The sequence below is a fragment of the Somniosus microcephalus genome, chromosome 1 (assembly GCF_052327205.1).
Source record: "Somniosus microcephalus isolate GS21.2 chromosome 1, FLI_Smic_1.0, whole genome shotgun sequence".
Classification (NCBI taxonomy): Eukaryota; Metazoa; Chordata; class Chondrichthyes; order Squaliformes; family Somniosidae; genus Somniosus; species Somniosus microcephalus.
This window is the reverse complement of record NC_140987.1, coordinates 50,639,422-50,658,606: the sequence shown is the minus strand read 5'-3', so window position 1 is coordinate 50,658,606 and position 19,185 is coordinate 50,639,422. Positions and strand designations below refer to the sequence as shown.

General features: G+C 47.9%; 1 protein-coding gene across 2 annotated transcripts in view; it reads right to left on the bottom strand.

Annotated features, from left to right (window-relative positions):
- Window positions 1-18,711, bottom strand: part of LOC147124060 (organic cation/carnitine transporter 2-like) — a 222,377-nt gene extending 203,666 nt beyond the window's left edge. The window contains exon 1 of one of the 2 annotated variants that reach the window (XM_085980315.1): window positions 17,983-18,711. In XM_085980315.1, the coding sequence (XP_085836441.1) occupies window positions 17,983-18,357 (375 nt within the window). In that variant the 5' untranslated portion in view covers window positions 18,358-18,711. The remainder of the gene's footprint in view (window positions 1-17,982) is intronic. The other variant, XM_085980305.1, reaches the window with a different exon arrangement.
- Between the last annotated feature and the right edge of the window lie 474 nt (window positions 18,712-19,185).

The window sequence follows — 19,185 nt, the reverse complement described above, 5'->3', positions numbered from 1 at the left end:
GGGAAGTAATCGGAGGACGGAGGGGAATCAGGGAGCCGGAGGGTGGGGGCCAGACATTTACCCGCATTTGCTTGATCCCTTGATGCCCTTACCTAACAAATATCTCTCAAACTCAGTCTTGAAAATTACAACTGTCCCAGCATCCATGGCATTTTGGGGAAAGAGTTCTAGATTCTGCTATCCTTTGTGTGAAAAAGTGCTTCCTGATTTCACTCCTGAACGGCCTGGCTCTAACCTTAAGATTCTGCCCCCTGGCTCTGGATCCCCCACCAGAGGAAATGGTTTCTCTGTATCTACCCTATCAAACCACCTTATTATTTTAAAGACCTCGATCAGATCACCCCTCAACCTTCGAACTCAAGGGAATACAAACCACATTTATGCAACCTGTCCTCATAATTTACCCTTTAAGCCCTGGCATTATTCTGATGAATCTGTGCTGCACCCTTTCCATATCTTTCCTGAGGTTTGGTGCCCAAAACTGAACACAGTACTTCAGATGGGGTCTGGACAAAACTCTGTACAAGGTGGGATTCAAATCGGGCCCGACAGTTAAAAATCTGCCGAGCCTCCGAATCACGCTCCAGCGCGGGTATAGTTGTCTGCTCCAGTCAGCTTCCTGCTGGGAGAGTCAGCCCTGTGATATTATAAGGCTGCACATCTTCTCCCAAAACCTTACGTCCTCTTCCAAGTGCAGATTCGTTCTTTCAACCTTTGATTGTTTTAGCTGTGTTTTTTTGCTGAGGTACAATGGAACACTCCATATATGATTACCCTTCCTGATTATTAATTTCAAATTTATCAAAGTCCAGGTATACAGTGAGCACAGTTTTGAAAAAAGCATTTTTACTAAATATAATTTTATATCCATTGCAGTTTAGCTATCCGACCACTGTTGAAAGAGATGAAGCATTCTGATTGCCTATTACGGCACTTTAGCCTTCCTCGCCTGCTCACTCTGGCTGACATGGAATTTTCAATTACATTTTGAGCTAACAACATAAGTTTTATATTCAACATGAACGTTCCGTATCATCATATAATATATACGAACCGTGACAGTTCCTATAACACGCCATGAAATAAATCTCAATATCACCGTCGTTCATATCACCTGACACAAGGTCAGTGCTGTTCAAATCATGTAAGTTGACTGCATGCACCAACTCTACATTGCTGTCAGCCAGCTATGTCTCTCTTGCTCAGCAGCAAAGGCCACTCCGTTAGCGAGCCCTTATTTCCTACAAACCAGAATGTGACTTTAAACACACAATATTTGCTAATTTAGCATTGCCCAGGGGTCAAACAGGAACTCTTGTTACTGTAATAACTTTCTGGAAGTAGCACAAGCTCTTTTGTGTTGTACTTTTCAAGTAGGTAAATAATAAACACTCTATCAGAATTTAGGCTATGAATCAGATGTATCAAAGGTAAAGATTAAGATGCAAATGAAGTCAATACAGCAAATGGCTACGCAATTTTTAGGTTTATCTTCTGGAATACAAAAATAACATGACACTGCACAAGCTCACAAGCTCTCTTAATAATATGAAACCTGGACTGGAGTACATTATATAAAAGCTTTTACGTAAAGTTTTATTTAATCACCACAGAGTCGTTAGGTATTCATCTTTATCTTTTTTTTTATTCGATTTTTTTTGGGGATCAGGGCGTCGCTGGCAATGTCAGCATTTATTGCCCATCCCTAGTTGCCCTTGAGAAGGTGGTGGTAAGCCGCCTTCTTGAACCACTGCAGTCCATGTGGTGATGGTACTCCCACAGTGCTGTTAGATAGTGAGTTCCAGGATTTTGACCCAGCGACGATGAAGGAACGGCGATATGCTTCTAAGTCAGGATGGTGTGTGACTTGGAGGGGAACTTGGAGGTGATGGTGTTCCCATGCGCCTGCTGCCCTTGTTCTTCTAGGTGGAAGAGGTCGCGGGTTTGGAGGTGCTGCCGAGGAAGCCTTGGCAAGTTGCTGCAGTGCATCTTGTAGATGGTACACACTGCAGCCACAGTACGCCGGTGGTGGAGGGAGTGAATGCTTAAGGTGGTGGATGAGGTGCCAATCAAGCGGGCTGCTTTGTCCTGGATGGTATTGAGCTTCTTGAGTGTTGTTGGAGCTGCACTCATCCAGGCAAGTGGAGAGTATTCCATCACACTCCTTACTTGTGCCTTGTAGATGGTGGAAAGGCTCTATCTTGATAAACCCAGAAGAACTGATGAACTAGGAAGGCTATCCCACTTATCCTTCGGAATCAGTAGCTTCTAGCTCCTGAGCTGTCCATCAGAGGATTTGAAAACATAAAGGCCTTCCCTCAGAAACCCATCTCCAGCCAACCAACCAAGGTGATAAAAAGACATATTGAATGGACTAAATTATGCAGATAGTTATTAAGAAATACTTCTGATGAAATCAGATGTGGCTGTGTCATCTGTGGACCTGGTATTCCTCACCTACCACACCTACAGAATGTAAATTCTATCTTATCCAGAAACAATGATCCTGCATTAAAACACATTTAAAGTGATGAGTCACTTCTCAATAGGTAGATATTAAAATGCATACAACTCTTTATGATTTGGACAGCAATAGAACTTCTATTGATATTGTCAGCCATGACTCCCCCTCACCAAAATAAGGGGACATTGGAAAACTAACAACAATAAGTATTGTTCATTATTTAAGAAAATTATCTTGGGGAAGCACACATAAAGACAACTCAATGTAGAAATAGTTACAGTGCAGGCAGAGAAAGGATTACAAGATGTTATGCTACTAGAGGTCAAAGAAGAATTATGTTTTAAATTGGTGAACGTCACCACCAAGAAAAACATATCACAGAACATCAATGAAAATCGGCATTAAAAAGTAGCCTACAACTGGACTTGGTAAAGATTACCACTTCCAAACGCCCCACTAAATGCTGTGTGCACTTTTCGCTGTAGATAGCAGTATTATACAGCTATTTCCATGCCTGATTACTTAATTTAAAAAAAACCTTTAATGTCTCAGTAGGTAAATGCAGTAGGTTGGCTCGACAAGGTAGATGCAGAGAGGGTGTTTCCCCTCGTGGGGAAATCTAGAACGCGGGGACATCGTTTCAGAATAAAGGGTCGCCCTTTTACAACTGAGATGAGGAGGAATTTCTTCTCTCAGAGGGTCATAAATTTGTGGAATTCTCTGCCCCAGAGAGCCGTGGAGGCTGGGTCATTAAATACATTTAAGGTGGAGATAGACAGATTTTTGCAAGATAAGGGAGTGAAGGGTTATGGGGAGTGGGCAGGGAAGTGGCTTTGAGCCCAAGATCAGCCATGATCTTATTGAATGGCGGTGTAGACTCGAGGGGCCAAGTGGCCTATTCCTGCTCCTATTTCTTATGTTCTTATGTTCTTATTACTATGTTGTACTTTCATCGTAAACAATTCAGATTATCACAACAAAGCATCAGAGCCCCCAAAACATCACTCCACACACAAAATAGAATTCATGCTCCATTTGTTTGCAGATTGTCCTAGCCAATGTTTATCCCTCAATCAACATCAATGAAACCTTCCCTTTTGTTCTTTCATCCCCTCCCCCATTTCCCAGCCCCCAACTTGCTTTTTCATCTGTTTCATTTCCTGCCTCTTTTTCTCAGTTCTGAAGAAGGGTTTCGACCTGAAACGTTAACTCTGTTTCTCTCTCCACGGATGTTGCCTGGCCTGCTGAGTTTTACCAGCTTTTTCTGTTGTTATTTCAGATTTCCAGCATCTGCAGTATTTTGCTATCGTCAATAAAACAGATTATCTGGTCATTATCACATTGCTGCTTGTGGGAGTTTGCTGTGCGCAAATAGGCTGCTGTGCTTGCTACATTACAACAGTAACTACACTTCAAAAAGTACTTAATTGGCTGTAAAGCACTTTGAGACGTCTGGTGGTTGTGAAAGGCGCTATATTTCTTTCTTTCTTTCTTTCTTTCTTTCATAGTTTCATGGAAGAATCTCTATCCAACAGTAAAACAGAAATCTAATTCATGTTGTACTAATTATAGCCTCAAGATTTCTGCCAACTCTCTCTCTCTCTGTTGCTTCACTAGACTCTGCACACGCAGCAGGCTAACTACACCGTGGAAGAAGTATTTGTCACAAAACAGAAAACCTGGATGGCAACCTGTGGTGTAGTATGTAACAGAAACTTCACGGCATTTATTTATAAATATAAATACACTTGGATCATACAAATTATGCCCATGGGATACAGTTTCAGTACTTTGTTTTCAGTGAAGTATAGGAAGCATAGGGACCGGAGTAGGCCATTCAGCCCCTCAAGCCTCTTCCGCCATTCAGTTAGATCATGGCTGATCTGTATCTTAACTCCATCTACGTGCCTTGGTTCCTTAAACATTAAGGGGGAAAAATTTGGTTGCTTTGCGCCTCCTGTTAGTGCCCCTCGGGGCGCTAACGGGGCGCAAAGCACCTAGCGCCCGGGCGCGATGCAGCTAACGCCTCCCGCGAAATTCATCGGGAGGTTAGCGGTGGCGGTAGCCAGTAGCGCCCCGCTGCGCTACGCCACTGGCGACGATGTCATCGCCGTGCGCAGCACCCTGCTCGCGCCCTGGCCGCAAGCCTGGCTCGCGCCCTCTGACCTACCCCTGGACGCCATGTCCGACAGGGTCAGGGTGCCGCATTTGTCACCGGGGCAATGCAAATTAAAGGGCAGGTGCCGGGCGGACATTTATTTTCGGGCCATTTGCCAGCACCTGCCCCCTCTCGCCTCCTTCTGTGGGGTGCTGGCTGCGATCCATTAGCCCGGCACTCCTCTTGCGTGCCGGGCTGTTTTCTCAGCACCACGTTCCTTGGTGGTCCAGTAGGGCCCCGGTGCATGCTGTGCTAGGTCCCTCCCCTTTAATCAGGGGAGGGAGGCCTGCAGTACCACAGCGCTACGTGCCGACGCTCGTGGCGCTGCTGCACGTAACACTGCGATAGTCAATGGGAGCAGCCCAAGGGGGAGGGGGAGCACTTCCAGTAATGCCCCACCTCCTGCTTGGGGTGCTACCATTCAATTTTGGATGCTGGGGCCCTAACCTTGGCGACATTAGCACCCTGAAGGGGGCGCAACCCAATTTCTCCCCCTAATACCCTTGCCTAACAAAATTCTATCAATCTCAGTTTTGAAATTGTCAGTTGACCACAGTCCTGGGTCTCCACAGACAGGTCCACAGTCCTGGGTCTCCACAGACAGTCCTGGGTCTCCACAGACAGGTCCACAGTCCTGGGTCTCCACAGACAGTCCTGGGTCTCCACACACAGGTCCACAGTCCTGGGTCTCCACAGACAGGTCCACAGTCCTGGGTCTCCACACACAGGTCCACAGTCCTGGGTCTCCACACACAGGTCCACAGTCCTGGGTCTCCACAGACAGTCCTGGGTCTCCACAGACAGGTCCACAGTCCTGGGTCTCCACAGACAGGTCCACAGTCCTGGGTCTCCACAGACAGGTCCACAGTCCTGGGTCTCCACAGACAGATCCACAGTCCTGGGTCTCCACAGACAGTCCTGGGTCTCCACAGACAGATCCACAGTCCTGGGTCTCCACAGACAGGTCCACAGTCCTGGGTCTCCACACACAGGTCCACAGTCCTGGGTCTCCACAGACAGATCCACAGTCCTGGGTCTCCACAGACAGTCCTGGGTCTCCACACACAGGTCCACAGTCCTGGGTCTCCACACACAGATCCACAGTCCTGGGTCTCCACAGACAGGTCCACAGTCCTGGGTCTCCACAGACAGGTCCACAGTCCTGGGTCTCCACAGACAGGTCCACAGTCCTGGGTCTCCACAGACAGGTCCACAGTCCTGGGTCTCCACAGACAGGTCCACAGTCCTGGGTCTCCACAGACAGTCCTGGGTCTCCACACACAGGTCCACAGTCCTGGGTCTCCACACACAGATCCACAGTCCTGGGTCTCCACACACAGGTCCACAGTCCTGGGTCTCCACAGACAGATCCACAGTCCTGGGTCTCCACACACAGGTCCACAGTCCTGGGTCTCCACACACAGGTCCACAGTCCTGGGTCTCCACACACAGATCCACAGTCCTGGGTCTCCACACACAGGTCCACAGTCCTGGGTCTCCACAGACAGGTCCACAGTCCTGGGTCTCCACAGACAGGTCCACAGTCCTGGGTCTCCACAGACAGGTCCACAGTCCTGGGTCTCCACAGACAGGTTCACAGTGATGGGCCTCCAATCACCCAACCTGTCCAAATCATACTGGAGTTTCTCGGCATCCTCCTCATAGCACACACGCCCACCCAGCTTTGTGTCGTCTGCAAACTTGGAGATATTACATCTAGTTCCCTCGTCTAGATCATTAATATATATTGTGAATAGCTGGGGTCCTAGCACCAATCCCTGCAGTACCCCACTCGTCACTGCCTGCCACTCGGAAAAAGAGCCGTTTATTCCAACTCTTTGCTTCCTGTCTGCCAACCAGTTCTCTATCCAAGACAGTACCTTACCCCCAATCCCATGTGCTTTAACTTTACATGCTAATCCCTTATGGGGGACCTTGTCGAAAGCCTTCTGAAAGTCCAAATACACCACATCCACTGGTTCTCTCTTATCTATTCAACCAGTTACATCCTCAAAAAATTCCAGTGGATTAGTCAAGCATGATTTACCTTTTGTAAATCCATGTTGACTTTGTCCGATCCTGTCACTGTTTTCCAAGTGCTCTGCTATTACATCTTTTATAATGGACTCTAGCATTTTCCCCACTACCGATGTCAGGCTTACCGGTCTATAATTCCCCATTTTCTCTCTACCACCCTTTTTAAATAGTGGGGTTACATTAGCTACCCTCCAATCCATGGGAACTGTTCCAGAGTCCTGGTTCTTGATTTTTCATAGAAACATAGAAGATAGGAGCAGGAGTAGGCCATTCGGCCCCTCGAGCCCGCTCCGCCATTTAATGAGATCATGGCTGATCATCCAAATTCAGTACCCTGTCCCTGCCTTCTCCCCATACCCCTAGATCCCTTTAGCCTTAAGAAATATATCCAACTCCTTCTTGAATATATTTAATGAATTGGCCTCCACTGCCTTCTGTGGTAGAGAATTCCACAGGTTCACCACTCTCTGGGTGAAGAAATTCCTCCTCATCTCTGTCCTAAATGGCTTACCTCTTATCCTTAGACTGTGACCCCTGGTTCTGGACTCCCCGGCCATCGGGAACATCCTTCCTGCATCCAGTCTGTCCAGTCCTGTTAGAATTTTATAAGTTTCAATGAGATCCCCTCTCATTCTTCTAAACTCCACCGAGTACAAGCCCAATCGACCCAAACGGCAGCTGGTGGAATTTAAATTCAATTCAATTTAATTCTGGAATTAAATGTTAGTCTTAGTAATGGCGACCATGATACCATTGTCGATTGTTGTAAAAACCCATCTGGTTCACTAATGTCCTTTAGGGAAGGAAATCTGCCGTCCTTACCTGGTCTGGCCTACATGTGACTCCAGACCCACAGCAATGTGGTTGACTCTTAATGCCCTCTGAAATGGCCTAGCAAGCCACTCAGTTGTAAACAACCGCTACGAAAAACAATAAGAATAAAACCGGACGGACCACCCGGCATCGACCTCGGCACCGGAAACGACAATGGCACACCCAGCCCTGTCGACCCTGCAAAGTCCTCCTTACCAACATCTGGGGGCTTGTGCCAAAATTGGGAGAGCTGTCCCACAGACTCGTCAAGCAACAGCCTGATATAGTCAAAATTACCGAATCATACCTTACAACCAATGTCCCAGACACCACCATCACCATCCCTGGGTATGTCCTGTCCCACCGGCAGGACAGACCCACCAGAGGTGGTGGCACCGTGGTATACAGTCGGGAGGGAGTAGCCCTGGGAGTCCTCAACATTTACTCAGGACCCCATGAGGTCTCATGGCATCAAGTCAAACATGGGCAAGGAAACCTCCTGCTGATTACCACCTACCGCCCTCCCTCAGCTGATGAATCAGTACTCCTTCATGTTGAACACCAATTGGAAGGAGCACTGAGAGTAGCAAGGGCACAAAATGTCCTCTGGGTGGGGGACTTCAATTTCCATCACCAAGAGTGGCTCGGTAGCACCACAACTGACCGAGCTGGCCGAGTCCTAAAGGACATAGCTGCCAGGCTGGGTCTGCGACAGGTGGTGAGGGAACCAACAAGAGGGAAAAACCTACTTGATCTCGTCCTCACCAATCTACCTGTTGCAGATGCATCTGTCCATGACAGCATTGGTGGAAGTGACCACCGCACAGTCCTTGTGGAGACGAAGTCCCGTCTTCATGTTGAGGATACCCTCCACTGTGTTGTGTGGCACTACCACCGTGCTAAATGGGACAGATTTCGAACAGATCTGGCAACTCAAAACTGGGCATCCATGAGGCGCTGTGGGCCATCAGCAGCAGCAGAATTGTATTCAACCACAATCTGTAACCTCATGGCCTGGCATATCCCTCACTCTACCATTACCATCAAGCCAGGAGATCAACCCTGGTTTAACGAAGAGTGCAGGAGAGCATGCCGGGAACAGCACCAGGCATACCGAAAAATGAGGTGTCAACCTGGTGAGGCTACAACACAGGACTACTTGTATGCCAAACAACGGAAGCAACATGCAATAGACAGAGCTAAGCAATCTCACAACCATCGGATCAAATCAAAGCTCTGCAGTCCTGCCACATCCAGTCGTGAGTGGTGGTGGACAATTAAACAGTTAACAGGAGGAGGAGGCTCCAAAAATATCCCCATCCTCAATGATGGTGGAGCCCAGCACGTGAGTGCAAAAGACAAGGCTGAAGCATTTGCAACTATCTTCAACCAGAAGTGCCGAGTGGATGATCCATCTCGGCCTCCTCCTGAGGTCCCCAGCATCACAGATGCCAGTCTTCAGCCCATTCAATTTACTCCACGTGATGTCAAGAAACGGCTGAAGACACTGGATACTGCAAAGGCTATAGGCCCTGACAACATTCCGGCAATAGTACTGAAGACTTGTGCTCCAGAACTAGCTGCGCCCCTAGCCAAGCTGTTCCAGTACAGCTACAACACTGGCATCTACCCGGCAATGTGGAAAATTGCCCAAGTATGTCCTGTCTACAAAAAGCAGGACAAATCCGACCCAGCCAATTACCGTCCCATCAGTCTACTCTCAATCATCAGCAAAGTGATGGAAGGTGTAATCGACAGTGCTATCAAGCGGCACTTACTCAGCAATAACCTGCTAACTGATGCCCAGTTTGGGTTCCACCAGGGCCACTCAGCTCCTGACCTCATTACAGCCTTGGTCCAAACATGGACAAAAGAGCTGAACTCAAGAGGTGAGGTGAGAGTGACTGCCCTTGACATCAAGGCAGCATTTGATCGAGTGTGGCATCAAGGAGCCCTAGCAAAACTGAAGTCAATGGGAATCAAGGGGAAAACTCTCCATTGGTTGGAATCATACCTAGCACAAAGGATGTTGGCTGTGGTTGTTGGAGGTCATTCATCTCAATCACATGAGTTCCTCAGGGCAGTGTCCTAGGCCCAACCATCTTCAGCTGTTTCATCAATGACCTTCCCTCCATCATAAGGTCAGAAGTGGGGATGTTCGCTGATGATTGCACACTGTTCAGCACCATTCGAGGCTCATCAGATACTGACGCAGCCCGTGTCCATATGCAGCAAGACCTGGACAACATTCAGACTTGGGCTGACAAGTGGCAAGTAACATTCGCACCACACAAGTTGCACCACACAAGTGCCAGGCAATGACCATCTCCAACAAGCGAGACTCTAACCATCTCCCCTTGACATTCAATGGCATTACCATCACTGAATCCCCCACTATCAACATCCTGGGGGTTACCATTGATCAGAAACTGAACTGGACCAGCCATATAAATACTGTGGCTACAAGAGCAGGCCAGAGGCTGGGAATTCTGCGGCGAGTGTCTCACCTCCTGACTTCCCAAAGCTTTCCACCATCTACAAGGCACAAGTCAGGAGTGTGATGGAATACTCTCCACTTGCCTGGATGAGTGCAGCTCCAACAACACTCAAGAAGCTCGACACCATTCAGGATAAAGCAGCCCGCTTGATTGGCATGCCATCCACCACCTTCAACATTCACTCCCTCCACCACCGGCGCACTGTGGCTGCAGTGTGTACCATCTACAAGATGCACTGCAGCAACTCGCCAAAGCTCCTTCAACAGCACCTTCCAAACCCGCGACCTCTACCACTTAGAAGGACAAGGGCAGCAGACGCATGGGAACATCACCACCTCCAAGTTCCCCTCCAAGCCACACACCATCCTGACTTGGACCTGTATCGCCGTTCCTTCACTGTCGCTGGGCCAAAATCCTGGAACTCCCTTCCTAACAGCATTGTGGGTGTACCTACACCATATGGACTGCAGCAGTTCAAGAAGGTGGCTCACCACCATCTTCTCTAGGGCAATTAGGGTTGGGCACTAAATGCAGGCCTAGCCAGCGACGCCCACACCCCATCAATGAATAAAAAATTTAAAAAATCTCTCCTCATTCGTCATTCCTGCCATCCCAGGTATCAGTCTGGTGAATCTTCGCTGCACTCCCTCCATGGCAAGAACATCCTTCCTCAGATAAGGCGACCAAAACTGCACACAATACTCAAGGTGTGGTCTCACCAAGGCCCTGTACAACTGCAGCAAGACATCCTTGTTCTTGTACTCGAACCCTCTCACTACGAAGGCCAACATACCATTTGCCTTCTTAACCGTCTGCTGCACCTGCATGCTTACCTTCAGCGACTGGTGCACAAGGACACCCAGGTCTCGTTGCACTTCCCCTTCTCCCAATCTATTGCCGTTCAGATAATAATCTGCCTTCCTGTTTTTGCCAACAAAGTGGATAACCTCGCATTTATCCACATTATACTGCACCTGCCATGCTTATGCCCAATCACCCAACCTGTCCAAATCATCCTGGAGTTTCTCAGCATCCTCCTCACAGCACACACGCCCACCCAGCTTTGTGTCGTCTGCAAACTTGGAGATTTTACATCTAGTTCCCTCGTCTAGATCATTTATATATATTGTGAATAGCTGGGGTCCTAGGACCAATCCCTTCGGTACCCCACTAGTCACTGCCTGCCACTCGGAAAAAGAGCCATTTATTCCAACTCTTTGCTTCCTGTCTGCCAACCAGTTCTTTATCCAAGTCAATACCTTGCCCCCAATCCCATGTGCCTTAACTTTACATGCTAACCTCTTATGCGGGACCTTATCGAAAGCCTTCTGAAAGTCCAAATACACCACATCCACTGGTTCTCCCTTATCTATTCTATCAGTTACATCCTTGAAAAATTCCAGTAGTTTAGTCAAGCACGATTTATCTTTTGTAAATCCATGTTGACTTTGTCCGATCCTGTCACTGTTTTCCAAGTGCTCTGCTATTACATCTTTTATAATGGACTCTAGCATTTTCCCCACTACCGATGTCAGGCTCACCAGTCTATAATTCCCCGTTTTCTCTCGACAACCTTTTTTGAATAGTGGGGTAACATTAGCTACCCGCCAATCCATGGGTACTGTTCCAGAGTCTATCGAATTTTAGAAGATGATCAGCAATGCATCTACTATTTCTAGGGCCACTTCCTTAAGTACCCTAGGATGTAGATTATCAGGCCCTGGGGATTTATCGGCCTTCAATCCTGTCAATTTCCCTAACACCATTTCCCTAAAAATACTGATTTCTTTCAGTTCCTCCCTCTCATTAGACCCAATGTTCCCCGACATCTCTGGGAGGTTATTTCTGTCCTCCTTTGTGAAGACAGAACCAAAATATGTATTTAATTGGTCAGCCATTTCTTTGTTCCCCATTATAAATTCCCCTGATTCTGACTGCAAGGGACCTACGCTTGACTTCACCAATCTTTTTCTCTTCACATATCTATAAAAGCTTTTACAGTCAGTTTTTATGTTCACCGCAAGCTTACTCTCATACTCTATTTTCCTCCTCTTAATTAATCCCTTTGTCCTCCTTTGCTGAATCCTAAACTGCTCCCAATCCTCAGGTTTACTGCTTTTTCTGGCCAATTTATATGTCTTCTCCTTGGATCTTATGCTATCCCTAATTTCCCTTGTTAGCCACGGTTGAGTCACCTTTTTTCAATAATTTCTAAACTTTTTTTTGCTAACTTATACACAGAAATTGACAGAATTGTAAATGTGAGTTATTTCTTGAAATAAAGTTTGTCAGATTTGGTTCTGTCAATCTTAAAGCTTTGCATGGAAGTAGCCCCTTTTTTATTTGAAAAGCCAACATGAAGTATACCATGAAGAATGAAAGGAGTAAAGTTTGGATATTGCTACGGGAGTTAAGCTTAGAGCCAGTGATAGTATCCAGCAATGTTGGGAGTGTGGTATAGCACTCACTTAATACCCATTTCAAAATGGCTGTGAGCACAATATGTGGTGCAAACGCTGAAGCACTCGATTCATGCAGTCGGTCAATGAACCCAGACGATTAGGCACTTAAGAGCAACATATCCCATATTGCAGCACTGGCACATCGTTCATTCAATGTATTCATCTTGTTCTATTGGGACAGGCATTGTGGAGAGGTTGCAGTGAGAAAACTAGAGTCATCATTCCAAGGTGTGCTGTTCACATTTGTTTTCCACATACTAGTATTTTTTTGCATTTATTGGGACAGTGTTCATCACTCCACCACACTGGATTGGTTCAGGAGGGCCACCAATAACAGGAAAGGTGATGTCAACCTTCATGCTGTCAAGCTTCGCTGCTCTGCTACAGAGCAGCTCTTCCATAATCTGAGACTGCTATCTGGTAATGACAGTATAGATGTGCTGTAGAGGGTGACGTTTTAGCAAGGAGGCATTGGCATACCAACGTCATCTCCTTCAGGAGGACCATGGGACAACATGCAATGTGCATGCAGCACTGGCAATGGTCATCAATGTCAGTGTAACCCTCAGTCTTCACGAGGCAGCCTTCCAGGCCAGCACTGAGATTTTGTAGTGTCTACATATGTGTCAAGGTTGTCTCAGATACATTACTTAGCAAGGCCAACAATGCCATCATTATTGCCACTGACCAACAGCAACAATCTGAGAGAGCAACATAATTCTACAGAACTGCCATCATTCGCGAAGTCCAGAGAGAATTCAACTGCCCTCACGGCGTCACTCAGGGGTCTTTGTGCAGAATGCCATGGCCTATCTGACTTGAAAGAGTTTTTTTTATTTTTCACTGTGGACATAATATGCACCCACCAGCTGCAGGTCATGCCTGCTTTGCTTTGCTGGAAACTCACACAACACCTTTAGACTAGCAACAGTGCCACTCTTACTTAAATGAGAATGATGAATGGATGGGCAGCTCTGGGAAATCGTTCTTGCGATGAGGTTGCAGTGCCTGACTGGTAAAATTAGCTTTCCCCTATTCAGCTATTTTTTTCTTTCTCAGTAAACCATTGGCTTTGCCTTCCCATTGCTATTTTAGGTGCTCAACTGTCTCCTAATCCCAGTTCACAGATGTTTGTGTCGGCATTTTCATTGGCTGGACCATACAGCCCATATTTTAGCACATGGACTGAAAACAGAAAAATCAAGAGACTTCATTGGTGCCTAAAAGAACCTATCTATCCCATAGTTAATCCCCGATTAGAAATTCAATAGCTATTTTTCAGCTTAAAAGAGAAAATTAAGCAAATCAGGAAGTAGTGATTAGGTGACACCAAGTTTGGGTTCATATACTCAGAAGGCCATGGCAAGAAGGAAATATCGCAAAGATAAAACGTTACGTGGTTTAATGGCCTTTGGAAAGAATCAGCTAGAGTTTGGTTAGTCCCGATTTCAACACAGAGAGGGTGTAAAACAGAGGAGATTGCAAGACAGAATATTTGAGGCTTTGGAAGAATAAGAGAGAAAAGTGTCTTCGAGGTGGGCAGGGCACTCACATGAAACGGGCGTTAGGCGACTTGCATATGCGAATTGGGGTCCTAACGCTACAAATAGGTGTAGCTTGCACCATGCTCCAGGTCTTGAGCAGCCTAACAACTTAAAGAGACTGCTGGAGCCTGCTCAAATGAAGACAGGAAACTTTTTAATGGTTACATGTTACCTGACTCCCCAAAGCATTTCTACCACCTACAAGGCACAAGTCAGGAGTGTGATGGAATACTCTCCACTTGCCTGGATGAGTGCAGCTCCAACAACACTCAAGGAGCTCGACACCATCCAGGACAAAGCAGCCCGCTTGATTGGCACCACATCCACCACCTTAAACATTCACTCCCTCCACCACCTGCATACCGTGGCTGCAGTGTGTAGCATCTACAAGATGCACTGCAGCAACTCGCCAAGGCTTCTTTGACAGCACCTCCCAAACCTGCGACCTCTTCCACCTAGAAGCACTAGGGCAGCAGGCACATGGAAACACCACCACCTCCAAGTTCCCCTCCACATCACACGCCATCCTGACTTAGAAATATATCGCCGATCCTTCATCGTCGCTGGGTCAAAATCCTGGAACTCCCTACCTAACAGCACTGTGGGAGTACCTTCACCACACGGACTGCAGCGGTTCAAGAAGGCGGCTCATCACCACCTTCTCAAGGGCAATTAGGGATGGGCAATAAATGCTGGCCTTGCCATGCCATGAATGAACTTTTTTGAAATGTCTGTGCAGCCTGGTAAAGCAGTGCTCCTCCTTTTGTGGCTTCACAAAAATACAGTAGGCTGCTGCCGGCCCAGGCCCATCACCCCCTCCGCTTTGCCCTTTCCCCCTTCCCCCAGGACACACCTACGGGCCAGCTCATTCCGTTTGGGCTGGCCGGAATTGGTCAGGCCCCAATCAGCGAATTGTGTCAGGACGCCAGATGGGCGTCCACAGCTCACCTGTTTAAATGAGGCCCGAGGCCCAATTTCAATCGAGCTTCAGGCCGATGTTTTCGGACATGCCTTCTGATCACGGCACCCATTTGGCGCTGGAAACCTGTGTGAGTTGAATATCTTCCCCTATGAGTCTGAGATCCTTTCTATCTGTCTCTTCTACCTACGGATGTTTCAAAACCATCACTATTTTCAGCCACTAATAGTTCTTACTCATACTCCTTATGGTAGATGGTATAACACTCTCTGAACAGAAATATCATTCACTAAATCAACGGAGCATGGGTAAAAACTAGTGGCATGTTGATTTGCATGACACCTACCGTCCTATCAAATGATATTGCAGATCCTAAGTTGAGTTTTGAAACATTTACACAATGGACTCGATACCACGATCTATAAAGCTGGCAATGCAATCCTGGTGGATTGAGTGCTGCCCATGCCTGTAGGGAAAAATACTGACCTGACCTAATACTGCAAGGTCAGCTAATTTAAACCGTTTCTGTGTGCTCCTAGTGCGTGAGGGAGGAAGCCGCATTATGGGGTGCAAACCAGCAGCTCTTAAGGAAAAATTAAAGGTTGTGGCCATAAAGGTAGGAGACCATGCTATGGTCATTTGATTAAAGGTTTATACTGCTGGTCGGACCCTGTCAAATTCTTTGGAGCTGTCCATTGGTAGCAAAAGCCTTGCAGCTTTCTGGAAATTGTGTTCTTTTATCGATTTGTCAGCCTTTCCAAAGGCTACATGACAGAGAGCCAAAGGCAACCCTATGTTGAAGCACAAAATGGAGTATGTGGGCAAATGAAGAAGTGCTACAGGCTCCATCTCCAATTTGATGGCTGACAAAGTTGTACATGTGGCTGCATGAGGTGAGTGCAAGGAGGGCATTCGAGGGTAACCTCCCCATAAGATTGCATTGCATCATGCCTGGTAAAAGGTGCCAAGCAGCCCAATCATTGCCACCCACCTCCGACCCTGCTGTGACCCACCCACCTCCGGCCCTGCTGTGGCCCACCCACCTCCGGCCCTGCTGTGGCCCACCGATCACCGACCCTGCTGTGGCCCACCCGCCTCCGACCCTGCTATGGCCCACCCACCTCCGACCCAGCTGTGGCTCACCCACCTCCGACCCTGCTGTGGCCCACCCACCTCCGACCCTACTGTGGCCCACCCACCTCCGACCCTGCTGTGCCCACCCACCTCCGACCTTGCTGTGGCCCACCCACCTCCGACCCTGCTGTGGCCCACCCACCTCTGACCCTGCTGTGGCCCACCCACCTCCGACCCTGCTGTGGCCCACCCACCTCCGACCCTGCTGTGCCCACCCACCTCCGACCCTGCTGTGGCCCACCCACCTCCGACCCTGCTGTGACCCACTCACCTCCAGCCCTGCTGTGGCCCACCGACCCCCGACCCTGCTGTGGCCCACCCACCCCCGACCCTGCTGTGACCCACTCACCTCCGACCCTGCTGTGACCCACCCACCTCCGACCCTGCTGTGACCCACCCACCTCCGACCCTGCTGTGGCCCACCCACCTCCGGCCCTGCTGTGGCCCACTCACCTCCGACTCTGCTGTGGCCCACCGACCCCCGACCCTGCTGTGGCCCGCTCACCTCCGACCCTGCTGTGGCCCACCCACCTCCGGCCCTGCTGTGGCCCACCCACCTCCGACCCTGCTGTGACCCACCCACCTCCGACCCTGCTGTGGCCCACTCACCTCCGACCCTGCTGTGGCCCACCCACCTCCGGCCCTGCTGTGGCCCACTCACCTCCGGCCCTGCTGTGACCCATCGACCTCCGACCCTGCTGTGACCCACTCACCTCCGACCCTGCTGTGGCCCACCCACCTCCGGCCCTGCTGTGGCCCACTCACCTCCGACTCTGCTGTGGCCCACCGACCCCCGACCCTGCTGTGGCCCGCTCACCTCCGACCCTGCTGTGGCCCACCCACCTCCGGCCCTGCTGTGGCCCACCCACCTCTGGCCCTGCTGTGGCCCACCCACCTCCGGCCCTGCTTTGGCCAACTCACCTCCGACCCTGCTGTGGCCCACTCAACTCCAACCCTGCTGTGGCCCACTCACCTCCGACCCTGCTGTGACCCATCCACCTCCGACACTGCTTTGGCCCACTCACCTCCGACCCTGCTGTGGCCCACTCACCTCCGGCTCTGCTGTGGCCCGCCGACCCCCGACCCTGCTGTGGCCCACCCACCTCCGGCCCTGCTGTGGCCCACCCACCTCCGGCCCTGCTCTAGCTTCTGACCCACTGTAGTATTAACTTTGTCAGTGATCTGATGCTTCCTGACCTCCTGTGGCCACACTCTAGCCTCGGGTCCCGCTTCAAACTTGGCCTTTGGCCCCAAGGTTTCCTACTAACGGTAATATTATGTACTGGAACTATGCAGCATGAGAGGAATAACTGCTGAAGAAAGTGCAGGCAAGATGTCAAAAGTTAGTTTTATTCATTTCATTTAATAAGCTAGATAAGTACATGAGGGAGAAAGGAATAGAAGGATATGCTGATAGGGTGAGATGAAGTAGGGTGGGAGGTGGAGCATAAATATCAGCGTGGGCCTGTTGGACTGAATGGCCTGTTTCTATGCTCTAAATTCTATGTAATAACATTTTGAATCAAAATTTTCACGGTGAATTTTTCACTATTTTATGCAATTAACACACGTTTTAAAAAGTTTTTCCTTCTTCTTAATCTATCCACATGAAATTTGCAACTGTACTTCATTATAATTTGCCAGTGACTGTTTTGTAAGGGACCCTCTATTATAAAGTAACACATCTTATGTGGCATAGTCTAATGTTCCTATTGTTACACAACAATGTATCTTCTGCCACACCATGAACAATGCCAAAGGAGATCTATAAGTAAGCAGTATAAAAAACGAGCTGGTTGACTCCACAGGAACACAAGCATGTCTCAAAAGCAACTTATCCAACTCTATTGTCATTATAAATAAGCATAATGGGACAAAAATGGATCTTACGATAGTCAGATGTAGGAGCCGTACCCAAGCACAAAATAGAGACACAGAATGAAAGCTTCTTACCTCACTGACAATAGTAGAGATGTATCTGTCTGTGCTGTATACCCAGCCATCCACACAGGGCTCTGTTTCACGTGTTGTGTCATTGAAGCCATCTTGTGCCTGAGTTTTGTACCTGGTGCATTTACTGTACACTAGCTCACCATCCACCTCCTCCATGGGCAGCAGTAAACTCAGGTTAATGAAGGAAGTTTCCTCAATGGTCATGTTCGAAGAATTAGACAGGCGGCAGTGGTGCTGAGGGGTATCTGCCAGAAACACCATAGACAGACCCACATAGCCATTTGGGATTATACCGATGCTGAGCAAAAAAAAAATTGACTTCTGGTAAAATCCCCATTCTCCCAGGAAAGCAGTAGCTTCATCGTAATCTTGCATTTTCTTTTATCTTCTTCAAAACTCCTTGCTATGTGGCTGGCGCCCTCACTTAGGAATATGCGTCCTATTGAAACAGCAAAACTGCTTCATCCAATCTTTAAATAAATTCCACTCAGAAAGTTATAAGCTTTGCTTCCAATCAGAATGGGAAAAGTAGGTACACTAGTCACAGTGTTTACAATCCGCATTCAACAACTCCAAACTTCTTACTGTTGTGAATCTGTTTGAAGATCAAATAGAAAACAAGTCTCATATCGTACATAAACAACAGGATCTGTATCTATCATATGTTAATATACTACCAAGTCAGTATCAGAGTCCTTCCTCTGTAATGTCTAAGCATCTGAAAAACAAGATTTTTTTTACTCAAAGCTATGCTCCTCCTCCAGATTTCATGCATGGACAGTGCAGAGCTTTAATTGGTTGCTATTTTATTGATTGATATGGCTTTTCAAAGCCTATTAATATATGCTTCCACCTCTTTATGAACAAGAGGGTATTATATAATTTAGTTATTAATATCTAAATGAAATCAGCAGCTGCAACAAGCTAATGGCTTTAACAGGTTGTATTGAAAAGGAATTTTGCTGCTGGTCAGTGTGGTGGCAATGTGGCTTCTTCACCCTAAAGATATTACAAGTTTAACTTATCCCTGCTCTCTATCTCTGTCTTTAACTTTTAGATAGCAGTCTTCTTTCTCAATAGCCAGTGGGGCTAACCTTGTGCTAACCTTATTCCTGGAGACTCTATTGATTGGAGACATTTAAATATTTATGCATACATACATGCACTAAAACAGGCTTAAATGTTGCACAATCTACCTTTGTT